This window comes from Lygodium microphyllum, chromosome 9, assembly GCF_053477565.2.
Source record: "Lygodium microphyllum isolate KBCC chromosome 9, Lygodium_microphyllum_v1.1.10, whole genome shotgun sequence".
Taxonomy (NCBI): domain Eukaryota; kingdom Viridiplantae; phylum Streptophyta; class Polypodiopsida; order Schizaeales; family Lygodiaceae; genus Lygodium; species Lygodium microphyllum.
The window spans coordinates 5,776,999-5,794,033 of NC_141143.1; the positions used below are offsets into that span (position 1 = coordinate 5,776,999).

The 17,035-nt window shown below is 44.2% G+C and overlaps 2 protein-coding genes across 2 annotated transcripts; one reads left to right on the top strand and one right to left on the bottom strand.

Moving 5' to 3' along the window:
• Nucleotides 1-4,483: 4,483 nt before the first annotated feature.
• Nucleotides 4,484-7,885, top strand: LOC148030776 (uncharacterized). The gene has a single exon (XM_087684286.1). It carries the CDS (start codon nt 4,697-4,699, stop codon nt 7,547-7,549), a length of 2,853 nt encoding a protein of 950 aa, XP_087540412.1. The 5' UTR covers nt 4,484-4,696; the 3' UTR covers nt 7,550-7,885.
• Nucleotides 7,886-14,945: 7,060 nt separating this feature from the next.
• Nucleotides 14,946-16,307, bottom strand: LOC148030777 (uncharacterized). The gene is made up of 3 exons (XM_087685616.1): nt 15,350-16,307; nt 15,152-15,253; nt 14,946-15,059 (listed from the first exon to the last, which is right to left on the bottom strand). The coding sequence occupies exons 1-3, from the start codon at nt 15,530-15,532 to the stop codon at nt 15,036-15,038; spliced, it is 309 nt and encodes a 102-aa protein (XP_087541742.1). The 5' UTR covers nt 15,533-16,307; the 3' UTR covers nt 14,946-15,035.
• Nucleotides 16,308-17,035: the final 728 nt, after the last annotated feature.

Here is a 17,035-nt window from a genome sequence, read left to right on the forward strand (position 1 = left end):
AAGAATAAGTGAATATTGGAGCAAAAATAAAAGTGAGCATTAGAAAAGGATTAAGTGTTTCCTTGTGAGGGCTTGGTAGGGTACTGAGATAGGACTCGAGGGGCCGATGCCTTGTTCTCCTTGGGTCACTATGCTCAGCTCCCTCCTTTTTACATGCTCGAGTATGGAAAATAAAGGCCTAAAAGGACAAAGTGCTAAAAGAAAATATTTCTTGATTAGGCTATAGGAGTCCTCGCCTCGTAGAAGCTCCTAGTTGAGTTGTCCTTAGTTAAAGGTAGTTCAGACCACCACTTAGGATTACCTCTTTGATAGTTCTTTTTAGCTTGGCCGTGTTGGAGCAGCACGTTAGTGACTAGCTCTGGCCTCTTATCAGTTTGTGCTAGGCCTACTCCTTGTGGATTTTATGCCTTGGTTTTGTCAAGGGGTAGGGTGAGAGCTATGATGTGTTTTGTTGTGTATTTATTTTGTATTAGCTTGATGCTCTTTGAGGTTGTGTTTATGTGCAAATTTGTTCGTGGGATTCGACAGGTTGAGTCACCCTATCCTGTGGTCACCAATGAGAGCTAGATTTTAGGACCCTATTTGGACCCGTTCTTGAAGCTTGAAGATCGTTTTGGAGCCGAAAATTACCTGAGAGACGTTAAAGAGCCAATTTTCATGAAAAATCAAATGGTGGCGGATGGACGAGCTAGAGTTTTCCTAAATGCATTACGACATCAGGAATCTTACACAAGTCTCGGTTCATCAATCAAAGGTCATTTGACCCTCCATTTAATCCCACAAGGTTTGGCGTTATAAAGCAGCTACCTGATCGGGAAGCCATAAAGTGCATGGGAGAGGCCAGGTTGATGGAGTTCAACGCCAGAAGCCGCCTGTCCAGTCGGATTGCAAATTGGAGTTCGTTTGGGCCTTCAAAATTGAAAAATCCACTTGCGAGACAGTGTGAATATAAAAAGATGAATAGGTTATTTTAATGTTTTAAACCTTAGGCTTAATAAAAGCCTTGAAACTAATGCAAAAATTGACGAACAGAGGGAAGCATCAATGTGCCTCCTCATTTTTGCTCGTTGCCTCTCCTATTCAAACCCGTTTGGAGAGAGGGAGGGAGATTCTCGATTAGGGCAGGGAGAGGAAGAGGATGGTTGCAAGCTTGCCCATTTTAATGGAGGATTTAAAAATCTCATTTTTTAGTCTTTCTCTCTCCTCCCTCTCTCTTCCCTTAAGAGGCAATTCATGCCCATGAAGAAGAAGAGAACCAGTTAAAGGATGCTTGTTCGGCATGGTACTGGATCACTATCGGATCGATGGAGGGCTAGAGTTGGCTGCTCCTCAAAGGTGGGCTAAGCCTTGAATGAGGGTTGATCGCAATCCTGCATCACATTTTAAAACCCACAAAGAAGGAAAAAAACCAGTAATTCTATTTTAGAAAGAAAATTTGCTTATTTTTATATTTGATTAAGCAAATGGTGTTCTTATGGAGTGAAAATTGGTAGACATGTTGTTTGCTGTTTGTTCTATGCTTGCATGATAAAAATATCAGAAAACATAAAGTCAAAATGGTGGAAATAATTTTTAGAAACCCGTAAAACATGGTTTTTATGAGAAAATTGTGATTTTTGGTGTTTTTGGGTGGGATAAACCAATACAAATGGGATAAAATGCTAATAAAATCGATATTCTTGTTGTTCTAAGAATCAAGAGTCACAGCTCTGAAAATATATCAAATTTTTATTGGAAAAATAGAGGAAAATAGAGAAAAATAAGAGAAAAAAATAGAAATATGCCTCAGAAAATAACGAAAAAATATAATAAGTGGTTATGGATGTATATCAGGGAAAAACATGAGGTTTGGCCTCAGTTTGCCCTATTTATTTGTCACAGTGTGTGATTTGTTTCTTTTTATACACTAAACCATGACAAAACAACCTCTATACACCTATGCAACGAAGCAAGACTTAAGCGGTGAGAGGGAGTAGGATTTTGTGCAACACTTTGAGGGCTGAAGTAATATAAATTTTGATTGGTTTTTTTTATGCATAGCATTTAGGAAACGGCCTATTTGGAAATAAGGGATCTAGTAGCACAAGGTTTGCCTTGGTGCTAGATTCTTGCAATGAAGCATATACGCATTAGTTGGAATTCATGGAAAGTCTGTTTGCGTACTAGCACATAGGCTGATTTTGAAACATAACTATTTGTGCATGATGAAACATCCACTATTGCATTGATCATACATGTGGTATCAACTCTTGGAAATGCATAGCAATTGTATGAATTATAGTTGACCCACGCTTGAGAGAGTGAGATTCACCTTGCCGTAAGTTAGACGTTCGTTTCTTGGGGGAGATTATTAGTGAGGAAACATGGTATCTCCTGGATCTCGCTGACAAAGAGAGGAGTCTTAGTGTTTATATGTAAAAATAGTGCATCGAGGGCCCAATCCCCACAACGTAGGAGAGCTGCAATGGGGTCACAACAATCAGCTGATGGGGTGCCTCCTATGTCTGTGATACTTATTGCCAATATGTGTGGGAAATCCCTTTTGAGGGGTTTTGGGAAAGGTGCCGTTGGACTCTTATTCAGCTACAAATACAATATTAGATGTATCTAGTGTGCATTTAGTTATTACAGATGCTCTTGGCTTATGAGGTCGGGTGGTGGTGGAGGTGTCTGTTGTATGCATGAGGTCCGACTAGTGCCATAGCTAGTGCCGGCCCATTTTTTATCCCATCAGAGAGAGAGAGAGAGAGAGAGAGAGAGAGAGAGAGAGAGAGAGAGAGAGAGAGTGTGTGTGTGTGTGTGTGTGTGTGTGTGACATGCATCTCATCTCTCTCTCTCTCTCTCTCTCTCTCTCTCTCTCTCTCTCTCATATTCCCCTCTTCCTTTCTGCCTCACTTTCTCCTCCCACTATTTGATTTGTGTATTGATTCAAAACTTCTATCCTCCAAAATGCATCACAGCATTGCCCTGTGCCTTTGACATGGCATATTGATCTCCCTTTGGATGAACTTGATCTTTTATTTGTCTCTAGAAATCAGGTGTTTAAGTTCTTTTTCAAGGGGCCACGTGATTGGTCACAATCATTGCTCACCTTCTCTCTCATCTCTTGTGTTCATTTATATAGCTTTTGGCTTGTACTCTCTCACGGTGCCTATGTATTAGCCCATGACTATCTTAGCTAACTAAGCCATGCTTGCCCTATGTGCAAGGTAATGTGTCCACCCCTACCAAATACTGTCGTGTCTGTCTCTTGATCAATGTGGTGAACACCACCCCAAGTAATATCTATTGATATTAATGTCTCCTTACCTCTTCTTTCATCTAACCATCCTAACTATAAGTTGTTTGATGTTATCATCTTTCAATCAATTAGTTTATTTATAACTATGAGTGGTTTAACTTAACCATCTTTCGATCAATCACTTTATTCTATTCTAAGCTTCATACACACACATTAGTGATAGTGTGAATGTAGTACTATCAATGAAGAAGAGTTGATTAATATTTTTATAGGAAACCATGAAGGGGTAACTTGGGATTGCACATAGTTAACAAAGACGCAGTTGAGTATGCATGGTTCCTCCCATTTATAGGTTGGACAAAGCTAGCTAAGTTCATGCTCATTTGCTAGCTCATGAAGTTTGGTTCAACTTCTTATATTTTTTTGTATTTTCTAGTAGTTGGGCTTATATAATTCAAATCCTTTTTTAGGTGCCCACTTATGCTTTTGTAAAAAATCCACTTGTACTTTTGTAAAATAAAGTTTTGTAATGATGAAAATCTCGTAATAACTTCTTCTTTGGTAGTTGTGGGCTATTGAAACTTGAATCCTTTTTTTGGTGCCCACTTGTGTTTTTGTAAAAATAAAATTACGTAATTATGAAAATATTGTAATTTAACATCCTTTCTTAGGTTGCAAGATATTAATGCAAAAAATTTTCCCACTTTTCTAAATTTTTAAATTTTCAACTTAATTTTTTATTTTAAAAAGTTTTTAAAAAATTTCAACCTAGAAAAGTGGGGTCATGTCTATGGCTGCCAAGTAAGCTTGGGGGTTAGTTCTGGTAGATATGTGGATTATAAGTTTAATAAAGTAATAGATTTTGGATTTTATAAAACTTTAAAAAAATGCTTTTATAAATGTCACTCTATTAGCCTCACATTGTCACTCTTTTGTGAACCTTTTATTTATAACTAGGACTATTTAGTAAAAATATCAAATTATCCAAAAGTTTTTTTTGGTGAACTCCATATAATATTTATGTAAGTTAGTTTGAAATAATAATAATAATAGAGAATTGTTAGATGACATCATGACACTCTATAGACCCTTTACAGTCGGTCACACGAGAGGGGTCCTTGGTTTGAGAAAACAGCGACGACACACGAGGAAAAATTAGTTACCTTGATCAACCTCCTTCCGTCTTTTGATTCTTGGCAGTGTCGACCTCTCTGTCTGTCTGTCTGTCTGTCTGTCTCTCTCTCTCTCTCTCTGTCTCTCTGTGGAACGAGAAAACAAAAAGCGAATACTATTTTCGCCACCCCGCCAACGGCTGTCTCTGAACGACAAGGGGCACTGCGGATTGTGGCGGCAGCGATGGCGTCATTGTCAGGTCTACAATAGTGCATGCAGATGCATGGCAGCATGGAAAGGTGATGATTAAGCCGCATCATCGATAGGTAGTTGTAATATGTTATGGCGCCGGCAGTGCGAGACAAGGTGAGCAAAAAACCCGCCAACCACGTGCAGAAGCCGGCAATATGGGAGGACGGGATGGTGGAGGTGAAGGAGACGTTCCGCAGGATAGCGCAGGTGAAGCACTCGGGCTTCACCGTGTGGAGCGACCGGTACAGCAACATCCGGAGCGGGCCCACGCTGAGCCGCAACCGCATGGCGCGCGTGCAGAGGCAGGCCCCCCTGCGCGCCTTCAACCTCCCGCCCAGCACCCTGCGCGAGATCGAGAACAACCGCTCCCAGCCCCCCTTCGTCTCCTTCAACCACCTGCAGAACCTCCGGGGCATGTGCCGCCGCATCAACGCGCAGTCGTCCCTCACCGAGCGCCGCAAGAACCCGCACGACCCCTCCCTCTACCCCGTCTTCATCAGGCGCCCTGTCTACCCCGAATGGGCTCAAGCGCACCAACATAGGCGCCCCAGCTCCGTGTCGGGCAGCCGCCGCCCCAGTACACCACGATCTCATGCAGACACGCGGCCATTGACGCCAAATTCAACCACCGCTAGGGGGCCGCCAGGTACCCCCAATTCAGTCCCCTCGACACCGCCATTCTCCGCTCGCAAGCGCTCCAAGACCTCTGCCCGCCAGCTGATGTTCTTAGATGATCTCCCATTCGCTTATGCGCCGCCCCGGTTCACCCTCCTCCTCGACATCTCGAATCGCCCGGCTGCTCTTGGTCCTCCGCCGCCCTTCACCACCCGCCCCGCGTCTGCCTCGGCCACCCCACGCCCTGGCTCCAGCCGCTCCCAAAAGGGCAATGGCGGTGCAGCCACATCATCGTGCGGCGCCTGCGGTACCTGTGCGGATTGCCTCCGCCTCAAAGCACCTGCTGATGCCCAGCCCCCGGTGCCGCCGGCTTATCCACAGCAGCAGCAGCAGCAGCAGGCACGGTCTGCCTCACCAAACCTAACCAACTCAACACCCACCAAGGCTCAACCTCCCCCTGTCGCCAATAACAAGAAGCTCCCACCACCCCATGTTCCTTCTCTGAAGAAAGTGCCCGCTCCCTTATCATCTGCAAAGTCACCTCCTAAGCTCTCCTCCGACCGTACCTATGACCGCTCGTCTCAACAGTCCAGTACCAGTCAATGGTCTTATGTCCCCTTTGCAGCTGCTTATTTTGAGCGAAGACCCCTCTCAGTCGGTGAGTCGCAGGCAGATCAAAGACCCCCTTCCAGATGCACAAAGAGGCAGGTTAAGGCCAAAAACAATGCAACACCACTAAACACCAACTGTAGTACTACTGCCTCTGCAGACTGCTTGTCATCAGTGCCATCGGTTCCGGACTCCTCTCGATCTTCTTCCATGTTGAACCCAGAGGGCAGAACGTCACCCATTGGAACAAGCTCTAGCTCCACCACAGAAGATGAAGATGATGATGAAGAGACTATTTCGACCCACTCTGATAGCCCCCATTCACACCGAGGAACACCCAGATCTGAATTGTCCTCTCCTAGGCGTCAAAAGGGGTTGCCTGAAAGGCAACCTCCTTGTAAGGAACCCAAGCCAGGTGTGAAACCAGATTCAGCCACAACAGCTAGCAGCAGCGGCAGCAGCAGCAGCAGCAACAGCAGCACAAGTGATCAGCAGTCCATGACTCAAGATGATGACAAGGCATCAGCAGGCAGCTTCACACCCAGAAGCAAGCAGACAACGTCTCCTAGAGGGAAGAGAGCAGAGTCTGCTCCTATAAAGGCTGTGATGGGTCGTGTTGAAAAGGAGAAGACTGCAAAAGGCAGCTCAAGCGGTCCTACAGAAATAAAGACAACAGCAAGCACCATCATTGTTCAAGTGAAGACACCTACGGAAGCCAGAAGGAGTATAGAAGCAGTGAGAAAATCCTCTCTTTCTTCGGCAACCACTGATCAGCAGGCAAAATCAGCTACAGATGAACAAGCTGAAGCTCTTCATCCTGAGGAACCTTCTCCAGGGAGGCAAAAGCTGGTCACATTTGCTGCCACTGCTTCTTGTAGCAGTGTATCTGACTGTCATAATGAGGCGCACATGCTTGCTGGTCAAGAAAGAGGCATGGCAGAACCACGGAGAGAGCTGGAATTGGATGCTTTCAAAGATGGTTTGGAAAATCAGCAAATGGCAGGGAGGAGAGACGAAAAGGAGGAATTAGTTGGTGTTCTCCGTGGATGTACTCTTGATACCTTTAATTCAGGGAGGCCTAGCCAAGACCAGTTGCAGAAGCAAGAGACTTTTAAGTCAAGACGATGCCATGAAGAGGATGATGCTTACACAAAAGCCTCTAGTAGTGATCAAGAGTCTACCAGAACAGCGTTTATACAAAGCTGCAGTGAGAGTTTAGACTCGGCCACATCAGAAGACGATGATGATGACGACGAGGATGATGATGATGAGGATGATGGTGATGATGATGAGTACGCTCGTAACATGTATGGGCAAATAGAACAAGGTACAAGCTCAAGCCCACCTGCACCACAAGTGGAAGAATCACTAGAGGGGAGGTACAGATTGCAGCAAGGACAGGGGCACCAGCAACAGAAGGGATCGGTGATTTCAGAGCAGGCAAGCCATGTGGCTGTGAAGTACTCTGCAGATGCATATGTGGATTTCAAAAATTCAATGTGGAAAATAATCAAGGAAGAAAATCTGGATGAAGATCAGTTGGAAGAGCTCTTCCAAAGCTACCTGGATCTCAACTCTCCTGTTTACCACAGCTTGCTCCGGCATGTGATTTCAGATGTCAAATCAGAGCTGATGATGAAGAATCAGGTAGTGGTGGCATCAGCAGCGGTGGTGGCAGTAGGAGCAACAGCATCATCAACATCAAATCAGCCCAACTAAAACATCTTAACCTGATTGGTGTCTTCTTGCTTGGTTGAAGTTGTACTAAAGATGATGCAGGTTGAAGGCCATTAGATATGTAGATTCTCTCCTCCTTTTTTGTGCAGCAGGAGCATCACCATTTTCATGCTAACAGCCCAACGAAGTATGTAGTAACCGGATCAGCCGATAGTGGCAAAACACCTCCCCCTTTTGTTGGAGTGATTTGTAATATAGATGGCGCAGGTGAAGAGCCCATTACATATATGAATCTCTACAATCTCTTACTTTTGCGGTTTTTTGTTTTGCAAAAGTTCTCCTTCTCTTTTTGTGTGCTGACTTGCAAGGCAAGCCTCAGGCAGGCATGTATGTCATGAAAAAAGAGATTGCCAGTATTCTCTTATATGGTGTATTGAATAGTATGATGTATTTGGCTTTCAGCTTCTGTTCTGTTTTCTTATCAGTTCTGGGCACAGGTTGGAATTGTAGTCATGGCTCTAGAGACCCATGTTGAATAAGCTTTAGGCTCTACGGGATTGCCCACAGTATCACAAACTAGTCGATCCTCTCCAGGTTGTGATCCGTTGAAATGTTATTGCCCTATTTAGCTTCTCAGGGGAGCCAATGGCTTTGAGTAGATTGTCTCTGTGGCTCCTGCTGGTCTGTGGCCTAGACGAGCAGCAGGTTTGAAAATGCAATTTACAAGGAAAATGTCATGATGAAATGCATGACTGGTTCTCGAGGGACCCTCCTTACTCATGACTAACCTTCTGTCAGTTGCAGAAGGACCTGGAGCTTCATTAGGACACTTTCTCAGAATTTTATTTATGCAACATGCTGTTCTGTGAGAGGAGGCTGGAAGATTGGCAAATTGGCATAAGCCTTTGAACGAAAGTCAAGACCAGGGATTGTTATGTGTTGCCTTCTTGGGATGTGGCTTTGCTGCGCATTCGAATGCTCAATGGGGATTGAAGAAATCTCAATGGTAGTGGAAAGAAGAATTGCTAAAATTTTGATGTTGCTTTACCCTTTACAGATTAGTCGACACTTGGACCAGACTTCCCTTGATTCTTGACCTCCACGAGGATTGATTGGGGATGGACATGATACATATGTGTTATCGAGTCTAACCACCTCTAACACCACTCTAGATCGATAAGTAAGTGCTAGGGCAAACAGAGAGAAACACATATGAGTGTATGGCACACAATAAACAATCTGACGAATGCACAATGAAGGGAAGAGTGTAGAGATGAGAATGACACAAAGGGGCGTCAAGCCTCCGTGTCTTGAGAACTGGCACATAGATGGGCTGAGAACAGATGTCAAAGACGCTAAGAACAGTTCAGAGAGTATGTACTTCTCAAGACAGATCCCAAACGCAGGAGCAGTCTCTTCTTTGATGCTGTCAGAGTGTTGCCCTTTTGTCTAGACTCTAGCACTGAACAGCAGTATCTCAGCAGTCCGCATGCTGGAGGTCCACCAGCCTCAGCTCTATCTCCCATGGGGTCTTTAAGACCCCGGGGAGTTGGGATCAACGGCTACAGTGGTTGAGGCTCATCCTCCTCACCACATCGTGGCCCTTGATCCATACACAAATAAACCCATCCCAAATTCGTGAACCCGCCCACAATTTTAAACTCGTCCAGCCGGAAAAGCTCCCTTCGAGACTTGTGTGCGCGTACGAAGTTGGAGACGACTTAACTTCTTATAATTGGGAGGGTCCAGAGAATATAGCGCTGCCAACAAACTGCTTCACCCATCTCCCCGCCCTGTGCTTCTCCTTTGCTTCGTCCATCTCTGCGTTTCTCCTTTGCTTCTGCAGGTCTGTGCCCTGTGTTTCGGCAAGAGGCGCTGCGGTGTCTCTGCGTGTTGAGGTGGGGCCTACGCATATCCTCGCCGCAACCTACATAGAAGGAGCTGTATGTTCTGACGTCGATCTAGGAGCTGCTCGTTCTGTGGAACAAGCCTATGCCATCGCATTCTGTGAGAGAAGAAGCTGCGCGTTCTGTGGGAGAGGACTTGCATGTGACCCTTCACAAAAGGAGAAGACGATGTCAACACTATTGGGAGATAGTAAGAAAATGGCCGTTTCTCTGCACACCTGGAGCGCACTGATGGGACCTGAAATGGGCCGGTACTGGCTATGGCACTAGCCGGACCTCATGCTCATGACACACAAACATCCTCACGGCCTCGCGGACTAGGAGCGTCAATCTAATGCTAAAGGACAAACTGCCCTAAAGCCTAATCTATGTGTTTATAGTTTCATCGTTTTGTAGTCCAACGTTTCCCTTAAACTCCTCATAGGGAGTACCCACACGCATTGGCAATGCCACGATCACACACATGGAGGCAACCTCTCGGTAGAACCACCGCGGCCCCACTGCAGCTCTCCTACATCACAGGGATTGGCCCTTTGATGCGCTGCTCAACATATAACACAATCGAACACAAACTCCTCTCTTTCATATTTCTCGTATTTCCAGGAGATATACCATGCGTCCTCACTTAATAGTCCCTTAGGAAACCGCCTCTCTATCCTACGGCAAGGGATAACCTCACACTCTCAATCGAGGGTCAAATTCCTAAGCAAACAATTGCTATGCAGTCCAGGAGATTTTCCTTTGATACCATGAACTATGCATAGTGCATAATGTGAATGGTTTAGTGCACAAACAGAAGAAAATCAACATTGTGCATTGTGCAAAACCAATCTTTTCATGATTTCCATGCTAACGTTTATGTAACGAGACAAGATACCGAGCCTTACGCTCATGCTGCCTTCCCCTTTATTTTAAAACAACGTCCTATAGGCATGATGCAACACATAAATCAGATTTTAAGATTATACTTTGGCGCTCAACCTCCCCTCTCACCCTACCGTTTAATGTTTTCCATTCGTTGATAGGTGGAAGAGTCATTTTATGTGTATTTCTTTATAAAGAAAGCGATAAACATGGACAAAAACATAGAAACGAGGGTAAACCGAGGCTAACCTCATGCTCTACCTTCATTATATATTGCATAAACACACATATAATTTTTTGGAATTTTCCTTTTACCGTTTCCTAATTTTCTCCCATTTAAAACCCATTTTTCACAATTTTTTGGTATTTTTTATCTATTTTTTTCAATAAAAAATGACTAGAAATTAAGATTGATTGTAGGTTGTGGCCCTTAGGTTCCTTGATAGCAAAATTTCAGGGTTTTGTTGATGTTATATCTCATATTTCTCCTTTATTTTGCAAAAAATCCCATTTTCACCCCTTAAATGCATGTTTTACGGGTTTTATGACATTAATTTCAACCATATCACTTATGATTTTTTGATTTTCACAGCATAAACTGATAAAACTCATAGTAAACAACATCATAATGCATGTTAAGCCCATGGGAACAAAGTTTCATCAACCGAATAGCATAAAAACTCATTTTTTTCTTCATAAAAATTGAATTACCGCTTAGGCTTCATGTCTCGGGATCTCAGTTTCGGTACGGGACTGCAGGTTAGCCCATATTCAATGTCCAACATCTTCACAATCAACAATCTTCATGTCTACATTGATCCGGAAGTAATCCAGTTCTAACCGGACAAGCTTTCCTCCACCATTCTTCATTTTCCTCTTGCACACAAGAACAACCCCTTAGGGAAGAGAGAGGGAGGAGAGAGAATGACTAGATCTGGTTCTTCTCATTCCCACAGCCATTTCACGGGTGAAGACAGGCGATAAGACCAGCAAAGAGGGAGAAGATCAGGGGTATCATCGATTGGATAGGGTGTTTGTAACCTGCCATCACCCCCATGATGAGAGAGGGCGCAAATTTCGGCGTGATGTTGGCGCCTCCATCTCCACCTTCTTCATCTTCTCTCTCCACATTTTTTCATCTTATATGCTTAAAATTTTGAAGGGGGGGAGTCAAAGATTCCAAAAGGCACATCCCATTTGGCCAAAACAAGTCCACCTCTTCATATCTTGACCAGTTTCTTGGCCATTTCCCCATCCGGGCTCTGATTTGAGTGCTGTAAATTTTTACGTGTCCAGCTTGACATCCCACACTGACTGGCAACTCCTGACAACCCGCACGACAATCTGAAAAATTATCAAAAATCAACAAGTGTCGCTCGGGCGCCTTTTAAAAGTCGTATTTCACTTGGTGCTTAAAATCGTCCTAACTGGAGCCGCTGCCTTTGATGTTGAATATTTTTCCCCTAAATTCTAGATTTTTTGGCAAATTTTAGGCACATCCTCGGCTCAAAACTCTGCTCTCATTGGCGACCACAGGATAGGGCAACTCAGCCTGTCGAATCCCACGACAGATCTGCACAAAACAACCAAAGGAAGCATCAAGCTGATACAAAATAGATACAACCTAAAACACAACACAATGCTCACCCTACCCCTTGACAAAACCAAGGCATGACATCTACAAGGAGTAGGCCTAGCATAATCTGATAGAAGATCCGAAGCTAGTCACTAACCGACTGCTCCAACACGGCCATACTAAAAAGAACTATCAAAGAGGTCGCCCTAAGTGGTGGTCTGAACTACCTACCTAACTAAGGACAACACAACCAGGAGCTCCTACTAGGTGAGGACTCCTATAGCCTGATCAAGAAGTATTTTCTTTCAGCACATTTCTTCTGTTAGGGTTTTATGTTTCCATATTCGGGCATGTAAAAATGAGGGAGCTGAGCATAGTAACCCAAGGAGAACAGGGCATCGGCCTTAGGTCCTGTCTTGGTACCCAAGAACATACCAAGCCCTCGCAAGGCGACACTTAATCCTTTTCTGATGTTCACTTTTATTTTCACTCCAATCTTCCTTACTTTCTTCTTTTCAAGCAAGACGCCACCCCTAGGAAGACAAGGCATCGGCCCCGGGTTTGACTCGTCCCCAGGTACCTACCAGGCCTTCGCAAGGCGACGATCAATTGCTTATAAATTTTTTTCTTTCTTTTCTTTTCTACTTTGATAGGGGTTAGAACCCCTTTTTACACACCTTTGTATATATTTAGTTCTTTTAAGATATTCAGGGTTTCTTTTCATCATCATTATTTTCTTCTTCCGGCAGGCTTCTCTAAACTGCCTCACAACTAACAAGAACTCCTAGAACGGCTGTGTAGTAGGCTAGCAGAACAGGGTCACTAGGACTGCCTTCTAAAACAGGTCTTTCGATGCCTGACAATGTCTTTACAGGAGGCAACGACTACTCAGACCTCCCTCAGACATACCCAACCTAAACCTTGGACTTCATGCCTTGGACTCCGGTCCCCAACAAGAAAAGAAAAATCCCCCAACAAGTAGACAGACACATAAAGCATAAAAACCACAGTACTCATAAAGGAGAGATATCACCTGGATAGGGCCACGAGAAGCTTCCCCACAACAAGAGGCTCCTTCCAAGCTCTTCTTCCGAATCTGTCTAGCACAAAACTAAAACAAGAAACCATTAACTGCACCTGCACTAAATAGACAACTGGCCCTCTTAGCCTAATGAAATAAAGCACTTCACTACAAAACTTAATTGGCCCTCCTGGCTTAATGAAATAAAACATTCAAAACCTCGCAAAACTGGCCCTCTTGACCTAACGAGATTAAAAAAAATAGCACCTACATATCCCTCCCTGAAATAGTACAGATATACAATAATAGGCTCATTTCCAGGGAGGAAAAATAGGCTCGCAGCCCTAAACTAAATGCATAAGGTTATGACCCATCCCTCCTGCATATATAGCAAGAGGCGTACGCATAACATGTTGTCTAATCAACCTATGGGTCCAAGATAACAATGATAGATTGGTCTCGGCTACTCTTTGCATCACCCATATCAACCATCGTCTGCTATATATAGCATGCTCTGATAACATTCCCCACAAGCGATCGGGCCCTATTTCATCATTGATCAAAATATCCAAACTAGGACCACCGTTGAAGAAAAGGTCTTCTTCATAAGCAAGATTTGCCAGTGAATCTGCAAACTGATTCCAGTAACGTGGAATCAGCTGAAAAAACACTCTCTCAAACTTCTCAAGTAGGGTCATTGCAATTCGATGATACATACAAAGGATGGGGTTTTGCACTGTGTATGTCCCATCTAGCTGATTCAGGATCAACTGGGAATCCCCTTTTACTAACAACCGACGAATACCATCTTGTTTGGCAATATGCAGTCCCATAATCAAGGCTTTATACTCCGCCATATTTTTAGTGAATCCTACCCGAGATAGGCAGCTAACTTCATCATAACTCTATGTCAGGGATCTCGGATTACTACTCCAATACTCCCTTTTTTATTAGGGCCCCTGGACGCTCGGTCAAAATACAATGTGTACGTCCACAACGGGTTTACATAGCCGGCCATCACGAACTCCTCTATTTGTAATTATGATAGTCAAAATTCAATATGTTTAGAGGATGAACTGATGGCTCCATCCCATCTTCTTCATTGAACTCAACAGGGATACTTGTCAACAGTCATAAGCAGTGATGGCAAAAGACTTTGATCTCCCACACAAAGGTTCTGTCTTCTAGCTCAATCACTTTGTATCCTTTGCTCCACCAGATGAGTTTCCCCTGGTGGTATCTCTACTCCAGATGCTCCAAATAAGAAATTAACCGCCCCATCAACCAGCTTTAAGCTCTTTTGCAGGTCTCAAATCATCCCAGCATGGACTTGCAATGCATTTTTCCTGTATTAGCATACTCAGAAATAATAAGGTTTAATCTTATTAAGATTAACCTTATTTTTGAACTCTACTCCTTGCAGATCAGCTAGTAGAGTCGTAGACCTATTTTTCCCTATCCTGACAATCTTGTAGAGGCCATCCCATTTAGGTTCCAGCTTTCCTGGAAACAGCTTCCTACGTGCATCATAATATAGAACTAATTGCTCTTTTTTGAAGGTATACTTCTTCGCTCTAAGGTCGTGCAACTGCTTCATCCGACGTTTGGCTACCACTATAAGATATAGACCTTATACCGACGTTTAAAGCGACGAAAATACAAACAACAAAATTTGCCCCCGTCGTTGCAAAAAGCGTCGTTATTAACGACGCCATAAAAAAGTCGCTATTGGCATTCCTATTAGCGTCGCATTTGCGACGATGATAGCGACGCCAATAGCGACACAACCAGTAAATTTGCGACGTGCATAGCGATGTCAATAGTGATGCGAGCAGTAAATTTGCGATGCTAATAGTGACGGTAATAGGGATAAAAAAAATTTTGTGTTAGCACTGTGTGCTGTATGAGAGCCATACAAAATAGTTTCTGCACTACTGTATACAAAGTGCTTGCAAACAAAAAGAAAGTATATTGAAATCATAAAACTAATACATGAAATAAATACATGATTGCACAAAAAGCGATTGGTACAATCATAACAGGATATCACTAATACATAGAAAATGTCTACATAGATCAGGCGACTAAAAAATAAAGGTGTGTGAGCTCCAAGGATCCAAGGGCGAGCTACAAATCCTCGTCCCCCGAAAGCTCGTCCCGCTACAAAGGAGCATCGAACGGACTCTGCAAAAAAAGAAACAACACATCAACCCACCATACAATAATGCATTCAAATATCTCATGGTAACTACGAACAAGAAAGATGAGTGACTTACAGGGCCGCCGCGTCTATACAATCGGTCGATCAATGCATTGAGACCGTGCCTCTCTGTATATCGAGTCTCAAGGCCTATCGGATTGCGATTTGTAATGTAATGCTGCAAAAAAAACAAAATGCTAACTGTTAGAAACATGATTGCCAGTACAAAGAATATTTCAAAAAAACAAACAAGCAAAACAAAAGAAAAACTTACAAAGTTCTCCAAATATGTCCTGTGGCCGCCACTCCCAAGATGATGGACCACTCCGGCCTCGAGTCGTGCCCTCGCCGCCTCGTGCTGCTGACTCCAACGTCCTGGAGAATCTGTAGTCTCCTCCCTCAGTCGACGCCAGTCATCTGCATCTAACCACTCGGGCTTTGCAGCCCCACTCTTCATTGCCTTGCATGCATTGGATCATCTATGTGACATGTATGCATGCATGCAATCCATCATCCAGCCCGTAGAGAATCTATCTACTGCGGCTGGCACCGGAAACTCCTCGTGCAAGGATGGTACTATGTAGTCCTTGCTCCCGTCCGGTATGTTCTTCCAATGATCCAGGACATTGTACCGAAAAACTTGTTGGCACAACTCTCTCATGCGAGCCATCACCCTCCTCCCCTCATCATTCATGATGATGGCTCCTAACCTACTATCGACCAGATATCCATAACCCCTAGGAGTCTGCCTAAGATGGATCCTCTCCCATATGTGTCCACGCTCCTGGGCATATCCAGGAGACCCCTCTACATCCGGTGTACCGACGGGGGTAATCTCTCTCGGAGTGGCACCCAAAGGGGTGGCATCTGCTGACGGCTGCGCAAAAGCCAGAGTAACTGGAGTAGACGTCCCCACAGGTGTAACAAATCCTGGAGGTGACGCAGCTCCAGCTGAATGACGAGACGGAGACACCACATCCGTGTCCCCACAGCAGTATCCCCCTGATCCCGATGCACTCCCTCCCTCTGGCCCAAGTCGTGAGCGTCGAGATCATCTGCTCGAAGCCGAAGCATCCAATCGCACGGAAGCAGATCTAGCAGAGCGCCCTGACGAAGAACGAGACAGCTCCTGGTCTACCATCTCTCCGAATCTCGCGAGTTGGTCTGGAGACATGTGTGCGAAGATGTCCTGCAACTCCTCATCGCTTATCCCTCGACTCATCCTGAAAATGTCACCTGCACTGATAAAAAATGGTGTTAGAATAATCAATTTAAAGTATACAAAGCACAGTAATATAAATCATTTTTAAAAAATCTATCTTAAAATGCATATCTTATGTACCTTTATAAGAGATTGGTCAACGAATTGAGTAAGTGGATGCTCCAAGTATGAAGTATCCTATGGTCCCATGTTAATCTCCTGACACAACTCTGCATACACTGGAAGGTCGATAGACATGTCACCACAAAAGAATGAGTCCATCTCATTCTCAAAAAAATTCTTGGACTCCTGTATTTCCATCATTGTTAGCCGATGCTGGCTCCAAGCTTTCGACAACCTCCACCCCTTGTAATATCGACCCCTCTATTTGCATATTATCTTCATCTATGCTCGGAACATCGCTTTGATCATATACTCTCGCACTTCGGGGAGTTGAAGGTATAACATACCACCATCGAGGTTGTCGGGGGTTTGGATAGAAGATTACATGTTCACAAACACGTACAAAGCGAGTTCAAACCATTGTGACATAAATCATGTCGTAATACAATTAGCAAGCAAATGACTCCATGCACCTGTTCACAATGGGCCGGCAACACAAAGATATCGCGCAAATCCGTCCATTTTTTTTCGGAGTCTATTTCGAGAAATCCCGATGGACCTCGTCGAACTGTTACTCCAGCTCCTCCAAGTACCACTTTGAACCACTGCACATCGAATAGTATCATGGAGAAGCTA